The sequence below is a fragment of the Rattus norvegicus genome, chromosome 10, assembly GCF_021556685.1.
Source record: "Rattus norvegicus strain SHRSP/BbbUtx chromosome 10, alternate assembly SHRSP_T2T, whole genome shotgun sequence".
NCBI classification, from domain to species: domain Eukaryota; kingdom Metazoa; phylum Chordata; class Mammalia; order Rodentia; family Muridae; genus Rattus; species Rattus norvegicus.
This window is the reverse complement of record NC_141543.1, coordinates 78,593,182-78,601,699: the sequence shown is the minus strand read 5'-3', so window position 1 is coordinate 78,601,699 and position 8,518 is coordinate 78,593,182. Positions and strand designations below refer to the sequence as shown.

The 8,518-nt window shown below is 47.0% G+C and overlaps 2 protein-coding genes across 2 annotated transcripts; both read left to right on the top strand.

The window, feature by feature from the left end:
• The first annotated feature begins 1,492 nt into the window (after positions 1–1,492).
• Positions 1,493–2,428, top strand: Or4d2 (olfactory receptor family 4 subfamily D member 2). The gene has a single exon (NM_001000040.1). The coding sequence runs from the start codon at positions 1,493–1,495 to the stop codon at positions 2,426–2,428; it is 936 nt and encodes a 311-aa protein (NP_001000040.1).
• A 3,165-nt stretch (positions 2,429–5,593) lies between these two features.
• Or4d2b (olfactory receptor family 4 subfamily D member 2B) lies at positions 5,594–6,529 on the top strand. The gene has a single exon (NM_001000039.1). It carries the CDS (start codon positions 5,594–5,596, stop codon positions 6,527–6,529), a length of 936 nt encoding a protein of 311 aa, NP_001000039.1.
• The last annotated feature ends 1,989 nt before the right edge of the window (positions 6,530–8,518 follow it).

Here is an 8,518-nt window from a genome sequence, read left to right as displayed (position 1 = left end):
ACCAGAAAAAAAATCCAAGGACTTGAATTAAGTCTCTTGAATTTCTATTCAGTTGGGTTGGAGCCCCAAAATCAATGCTCTCTGTCTCTGTCTGTCTCTCTGTCTGTCTCTCTGTCTCTGTTTCTCTCTCTCTCTCTCTCTCTCTCTATCTCTATCTCTCTCATCCATGTTCTCTTCTTTGCTCATTCTCTTTCTCTCTCTAATATCCATGCTCTCTTCTTCGTTAAGGTTTGCCACAAAAGTATTGTTCTAACCATGCACAATTTTGTTCATAAGATTGCAATGGATATAATGTGTGCCTGAGTTGAATACCACCTCGGACAGGTCCCCAGAGCTTGGTTCATTTTCCTAATTAGTGGAGGGTCCAACATTCTGGGTGGTGCCATCCCTGGGCTGGTGGCCCTGGGTTCTATAAGAAGGAAGACTTAGCAAGCCATTAGGAGTAACCAAGCATCAGCTCTAGCCTCCAGGTTCCTGCCCTGCTTGAGTTCTTGCCCTCATTGCTTTTGATAATGGATGGTTATATGGAACTGTGAGTGAAGGAAACCCTTCCTCCCCAAGTTGCTTTTGGTCATGGTGCTTCACCATAGCAATAGTGACCCCAGGACAACAAGAAACTCTTCATCCTATGACTATTTGTTTACCCTGCCCCACCAACAGCTCCATGCTAAGTACATTCTATTATTTGGTCCTGGGCACTGTTTGGAACAAATAAAGTTGGAAGCCAAACCCTTGTTCCCAGGACCACGTGATTGAGTTGAGGAGGAAGCATTAGCAACATGAAAGGTTTGTTAACACTGGGATGTGTTAAATATATCAAAACTGATACAAACAAGTAAAGAACGGAATACGGGAGGCTGGAGACCAGCCCGCAGAGCACACTGAGCATGCGCACTACTCCCGGCAGTTATCGGAATTTATGTGTGCCTTTCTGTTTATCCCACAGAAAATGAGAAAATGAAGCTTTGTTGTTGATGCTCCCACTTTACTGATGTGCCTGTTGGGATCCTAATAAAACACCCGCTTTTGCTGAAGTCTCAAGGAAAATAAAACCAGAAATTTACTCGAGAGAGGCTCTCACTCAGTGTCTTCCCACTGCCTTGCAGACTTAGACAGGCAGGTGGCAAACTCTTCTGTGTGGCTTTAAGGCATCTGTGGAACTAGTCATGTACCACACACTGTCAGCACAGCGCTGGAAAGGCTGAGACAGGAGGATCTGATTTGATGACAGTCTGAGTTACAAGACCCTGTCTCTAGAAACAAAGCAAACAAATACAAAACTAAAACACTGTCTCCTGAACGTGTGCACCAATACCCACTTACTGATTCTTCAGAGAGAAGGAAGCAAGGAGCATCATGGTCTTCCCATGATAATGCCCATCATATGGATATGAACAATTCATCTGAGCCCCTGCGTGCTAACAGGGCAGGGAGTCACTTCATGCATTTGTTATCCATTAGCCACTTCCTTTAGGTTCCTGCAGAACACCCCATGGAACCAGAGAACCTCACATGGGTGTCAGAGTTCATCTTCCTGGGCTTCTCAGAGATCTGGGAGCTCCAGTTCTTCCTGTTTCTGGTGTTCTTGTGTGTCTACAGCACGACCGTGGTGGGAAACCTCCTCATCATAGTCACGGTTTCCTCAGACCCCAGGCTCCACACGCCTATGTACTTCTTGCTCCGCAATCTCGCTGTCTTAGACCTCTGCTTCTCCTCAGTCACTGCCCCCAAGATGCTGGTGGACTTCCTCTCTGAGAAGAAGACCATCTCCTACCGAGGCTGCATGGCACAGGTCTTCTTCTTCCACTTCCTGGGAGGGGCCATGGTCTTCTTCCTCTCTGTGATGGCCTATGATCGCCTTGTGGCTATCTCACGGCCCCTCCACTATGTCACCATCATGAACACCCAGCTTTGTATGGGACTGGTGGTTGCTGCCTGGGTAGGAGGCTTTGCGCATTCCATTGTCCAGCTGTGTCTGATGCTCCCATTGCCCTTCTGTGGCCCCAACATCCTGGATAACTTCTACTGTGATGTCCCCCAAGTGCTGAGACTTGCCTGCACTGACACCTCCCTCCTGGAGTTCCTCATGATCTCCAACAGTGGAATGCTGGATGTCATCTGGTTCTTTCTCCTTCTGATCTCCTACTTGGTCATCCTGGTGATGCTGAGGTCGCATTCTGGAGAAGCGAGGAGGAAGGTGGCATCCACCTGTACCACCCACATCATTGTGGTGTCTATGATCTTCATTCCAAGCATTTACCTGTATGCCCGGCCCTTCACCCCCTTCCCCATGGACAAGGCCATGTCCATCAGCCACACGGTCATGACCCCCATGCTCAACCCCATGATCTACACGCTCAGGAACCAGGAGATGCAGGCAGCCATGAAGAGACTAGCAAAGCGCTTAGCAATTTGCAACAGGGAATGAGATTTAAATAGGATGACTTGACATCTGAAATGTCTCGTGTTATCCCAAGTGAACAGGGAAGGGAGGGCCTTATCCCAGCAATAAATCAGAAGGCCCCAGTATTTCTTGATGACACCCCTCACTCTTTATTGTATTCCTTCTTATAAACCTGGCAGTGGTTGTGGTATTACATTAAACAGTTTTGGGACAGTGAAATGGTTTATCAGGTCAAGGCATTGCTGCAAAGCCTCACAACCCACATCACAGAAGAAGGCTGACCCTCGGATCCCTGTGTGTGTGTGTGTGTGTGTGTGTGTGTGTGTGTGTGTGTGCGCGCGTGCGCGTATGCACATACACAAACGTATGCATGCATGTGTGTGTACACAAACATGTGCATGAACAGACAGAAACAGAAATGATAAAAAAAAAAACCAGACTGGAGAGATGGCTCAGTGGTTAAGAGCACTTCCAGAGGTCCTGAGTTCAATTCCCAGCACCCACATGGTGGCTCACAACCACCTGTAATGAAATCTGATGCCCTCTTCTGGTGTGTCTGAAGACAGCTACAGTTTACTCATATAAATAAAATAAATAAATCTTTCAAAAAATGATAAAAATATATGATTACATTAAAAATAAAATAGTGAACAGTTTTACAATAAGAAAATTTAGAGTATGGAAGCAATTCTCTCAAGGTTAAGAATTACTCAGCTAAGAGACACATTCTCAAACTCCCAGAGAATCTCCTTCTGTTGAAGACCCACTCGTCCTTTCGGCGGCTGGTCAGCAAACTGTACATGGCACAAATCTCCAAACTTCTCAATGCTTTTGGTGCTTTGGGCCCCCAAGGAAGATCCCTCAGAGAACATACGCTCTGAGACAGAGAGAAACTTTGTTTTGTTTTTTTTAATAAGTCCCACACTGCTGCACAGGTCTCCGTAGTAATGAGCCCAGCTGGCCTCCTAAGCCCTGTCCTACAGTCTCCCCCTGGGATAGTCCCTGCCCTGTCCCTCCAGGGCCCCACACAGGTAGCACACTTGAGGGATGGCTCAGGACTGGAAAACAGAAGCCATGGCAAAGGACCTCCAAGAAGGTGTAAGCCATGGCGTCCCATGCTGGGCTGAGGCAAGGTGAGAGGAAGGGGTTTGCCTCCCGAACCCTGATCAGCTGTTGGAAGGACTTTGCAAATGTTTGCCAGTAGGCGGGAGTAAGTAAGTGGCGTGCACTTGAGGAGAATCCATCTAGGGACAGCAGGCGCAGCAGGAGCGGCTGCTGTGGTGTTAATAACAGGCTCCCAGGTTCCATGTGGTGACATCTGAGCACAGGACTGACCCTAGGACTCAGAGGGAGGGCGCTGAAAACTTAATATCTTTTAAGGGAAAATCAATACAAAATTCTGGACACGGCTACACACAGCAAGCTCACATTATTAATGGCTAATTCACCACGAAGTGAGCTAACGCTGAACCAACTTCTAAGTTGTTCTGGTTGCCGCTAGGTTCACAGTGTTAAAGAATTTAAAATGTAGTTGATGGAGGCACAGAGAAAATTCTAAGTGCCATGGTGGGGTGTTTCTAAAGTGTCTTTGGACCTCAAGGATGAAGAATTCTCTCATTTATTTGAAAAAAAAAAAACAAAAAACAAAAAAACCAACCAGGAATTACTGTGAAGGATATGGAAATAACCAAATGGAAACCATCTATTCTTTAGATAAGATAGCAACTTGGTGACATCATTGCAAAGTTAAATGGACATTTATAGCCTCATAAGAAATGCATGTGTGTTTCTATCTCAGCTCTATGCACAGAGCACTGTAGGTAGCCGCTAGGAGGTGGAGGTGTAAGCACTAGAGCGACATCGAAAACCGTCAGATCCACATTCAAGAAGGCCCCACTCATTCAGAAGGCAGCTGTGGGAAGGGAGGATGAGGTGCAAACATGGGGGCAGGGGGAGTAGAAGATAACGGTCCCCAGAGTAAATAGACTGCGGTAGAGCAGAGAAGAGAGGCTGGAGAGGGTAAGCGTGGACAGGGGAGTTAGGAGCCTGCACCCCTCACGCTGCCTCTGCCTCTCTACCCCAGCTTGTCTCAATGTGTCCATCCCTGTCCGCTCCCTCCACTGTCCACTCCGTCTTCTGCTCTGTGTATTCTGTTTCCCCTCCTCGACCTCTTCCTTCACTTCATCTCTTCCCACTTCCTTGCATCCAGCTCCTCCCCCTTTCTTAGCTCCTGCGACGTCCTGTGAAAGTGATATCCTTTCAAAAGTGCTTCATGTGTCCCTTCCAGCAACACTCAGCGTCTATCGCTTACTTGCTTGGACGTCTCAATTTCCGTCTCACCGTTGTTACCCACATCCCGTGACGTCTCACCAAGCAAGAGGCTCCTGTCTGAGGGAGTGAGAAGCAACTCCATACCAACATTCAGCTGTATGCAGAGGCACCTCTACAAGGACCCACATGTTCTACAATCATTCACCCACCCTGCAAGCAACAGCAGGTGCTTAATAAATACTGCCTACTACCAAGAAGCCCAGTGCTAGGAACAAATGAATTTTGAGAACTACATCCATGTTCCCCGGAACTTACAACTTGTACTGTAAAAACAGACACAGAGAAGTGTCGCCACTGTCTAAATGCTGTGTGAACGCAAGCCCAAAAGTCTGCAGGCTGGAAGGCGGAGAGAGATGTACACGGGGACACACTGAAGGCTCACTGAGGGTGACTGCTTATCCCAGCACCACTTGTAGGAGTTTCAAATGTGTCGTTCCACTCACTCCAACAGGAAGCCCAGGAAAGAAAGCCTTTTCCATTCCCAGCTTCACATGTTGGAACTGAAATTCCAAAGACATGAGTTACTCATTCCTGGTTAACTCTGGGGAAAAAAACAAACAAACCAGAAGCAACACTTGGTTCATTCCAGAGCACCTCACTCTGTCTTCTCATCACTGTGTGGATGTTGGGAGGGAAAGTTGCAGATCTTTCTGGATGGCTTTAAGATAATACACGAATGTGTATTCCAGGACTTGTCACCTCTTCAGAGATGAGGTAGGTGGTACCACGGTCTTTGCATGATGATGCCCATCATATCAAACAACTCAGTCTGAGCCCCTGCGTGCTAACAGGGCAGGGAGTCACTTCATGCATTTGTTATCCATTAGCCACTTCCTTTAGGTTCCTGCAGAACACCCCATGGAACCAGAGAACCTCACATGGGTGTCAGAGTTCATCTTCCTGGGCTTCTCAGAGATCTGGGAGCTCCAGTTCTTCCTGTTTCTGGTGTTCTTGTGTGTCTACAGCACGACCGTGGTGGGAAACCTCCTCATCATAGTCACGGTTTCCTCAGACCCCAGGCTCCACACGCCTATGTACTTCTTGCTCCGCAATCTCGCCGTCTTAGACCTCTGCTTCTCCTCAGTCACTGCCCCCAAGATGCTGGTGGACTTCCTCTCTGAGAAGAAGACCATCTCCTACCGAGGCTGCATGGCACAGGTCTTCTTCTTCCACTTCCTGGGAGGGGCCATGGTCTTCTTCCTCTCTGTGATGGCCTATGATCGCCTTGTGGCTATCTCACGGCCCCTCCACTATGTCACCATCATGAACACCCGACACTGTGTGGTATTGGTGGTGACAGCATGGATTGTGGGATTTGTCCACTCGATTGTCCAGCTGTCTTTAATGCTCCCATTGCCCTTCTGTGGCCCCAACATCCTGGATAACTTCTACTGTGATGTCCCCCAAGTGCTGAGACTTGCCTGCACTGACACCTCCCTCCTGGAGCTCCTCATGATCTCCAACAGTGGAATGCTGGATGTCATCTGGTTCTTTCTCCTTCTGATCTCCTACTTGGTCATCCTGGTGATGCTGAGGTCGCATTCTGGAGAAGCGAGGAGGAAGGTGGCGTCCACCTGCACCACCCACATCATTGTGGTGTCTATGATCTTCATTCCAAGCATTTACCTGTATGCCCGGCCCTTCACCCCCTTCCCCATGGACAAGGCTGTATCCATCAGCCACACGGTCATGACCCCCATGCTCAACCCCATGATCTACACGCTCAGGAACCAGGAGATGCAGGCAGCACTGAGGAGACTAGGGATGCACCTGACAGTTTGCAGAAAAGAGTAACTATGGTTAAGGTACTTTCCTGTGATCTAATTATTTTGGAAGTATGCGTCCTCTCTTTTTACAGTTTAAGCATGTTTTCACAGCCTGTCTTTGTAAAGGATCTGTTCTGAAATCTAGTAACTGTTATGGCTTGAGTCTAAGCTGTTTTAGACAAGCTCAGCTATTTGGACACTTGGACCCCAGGGGGTAACTGGCATAACTATTTTGGGAGGTTGTAGAACCTTTGGGATCTAGGATCCTCTTCTCTGACATGAGTTATTGTCACAGGCCTTGGATACTCTATCCTAACCCCCCACTTCAAGGACTCTCAGATTCTCAATGCACCATTACATTGTAATCAGGTACCTTGTTCCCATCACCCCACACTCCTGCCATTAAAGACCAAGTTGCTTCACCCACCATGCCTTCCTCACAATGATAGACTATTTTCTGAAGCTGTGAACCATTACAACCCTCTTCTCCCTTAAGTTGCTTCAATCCCAGGAAACTCAGTAACTTGACTCTTTAGGATAAAAGGAAATGTTCTCTTTGTGGTTAAAAGTTTGTGAAAAGTATTCTAACACTGCCACAGTGACTAGAAATGCTGCTTGTCCATCAACAGTCATAACCTCTTTGTCCCTCCTCTGACAGATGGAAACTTCTCTTTTGTGATGATGTCATCCCCCCAGAAGACTATTCTGTGTGTCACCTCTCTTCTAAACACTTTGTTGTTCTGAGTCCAGAGCATGGGGTAGGACCTATGTGGCACTCCTAGTCCTATATAGGAGCTCTGATCTTTCACAGCAAACTGGTGACCGTGGATGTCCTACCTCAACTCTCAGGTCTTGAGTTCTCAGGTCAGCTTCACCAACCTGGCTTCAATCAATGATATTGACAAGGTTTAGATCTGTGAAGATCTAAACAGGGTGCAAAAAATTGCTATGCAGGACATAGAATGTGAGAAGCGTTACTGCTCATCACTGGACACAAACATGTTTCTTCTGTCTGCTGAATCATGCATTGAAGTGTCCAGAAATCCTCTGTGGTGTGAAACAGGCACACAGAGGAGGGGTACAGTGAGGGTGGCTATCCACCACATCCAAAATGTGAAACCCATATTCAATGTGGTTGATAGGAGTCTGGCTACTGGCTGCTGTCCCCCCTCCACCTTTATTTTCATAGGCAACAATTTCTTGCAAATTGTGATCAGAACACCCGCTAATTTAGTCAATAATTTGTTTTCCCTGTCATTCACTTTTATATATTTGAATTTGGGTCTTAGTGCCGCGTTTTGATTTGTAGACTAAACTGCCTTTCCAGCCACCCAGGGCTATTCCTTTTCCAAGTCACTGCTATGTTTTCATCTGCTACACACTATTCTCTCTTTCCTCCATATCAAATGTGAAAGGGTGTCAGGTTAAAGAGAATAGGTTATGGTTTACATTGCAAGGAAGGTTGGATCACAGACAAGTCCAAATTAAGGGTGTTGTTGTTGTTTGTAGGTCTATGGGCTAGGGAGAAGGTTCAGTCTATTGAAGACCCAGGTTGAACCCCAGAAGCCATGTAAAAATGCTGGGTGTGGATGCATGCATCTGTAATTCCAGTGATGAGAGGCAGAGGCAGGAGGACCTCTGAGCCGTGCTAGCCGGGCAGTCTAGCCATGTCGCTAATCTCCAGGTTAGATGAGAGATTTGTCCTAAAAAGTAATGTGAAGAGTGATTGAGGAAGACCCAGCCTTGAATTCTGGCCACCATATGCATAGACATTATATGTACATTTACTTTAGCATGCATACGTGAGAACATGTATAAACATGTCCATACACACATGCCACAAAAATTAACAAGGACAGAAAGATCTCCTAGACATAAAAGAGTCTTCTGTGGGAGCAAGAAGCCCTAAGGAATGAGTTCCTTCCTTTCTCACTTCACCTTCTCGTCCCAGTGTAACTATCCTGCATAAAGGCAAAAATGGGGATCATTGTTCCAAACGGGACTTGGTTTTTACTTC

What these genes read in the sequence shown, in the direction of transcription:
- Or4d2 (NM_001000040.1), top strand. Translation starts at nt 1,493, where the DNA reads ATGGAACCAGAGAACCTCACATGGGTGTCAGAGTTCATCTTCCTGGGC.
- Or4d2b (NM_001000039.1), top strand. Translation starts at nt 5,594, where the DNA reads ATGGAACCAGAGAACCTCACATGGGTGTCAGAGTTCATCTTCCTGGGC.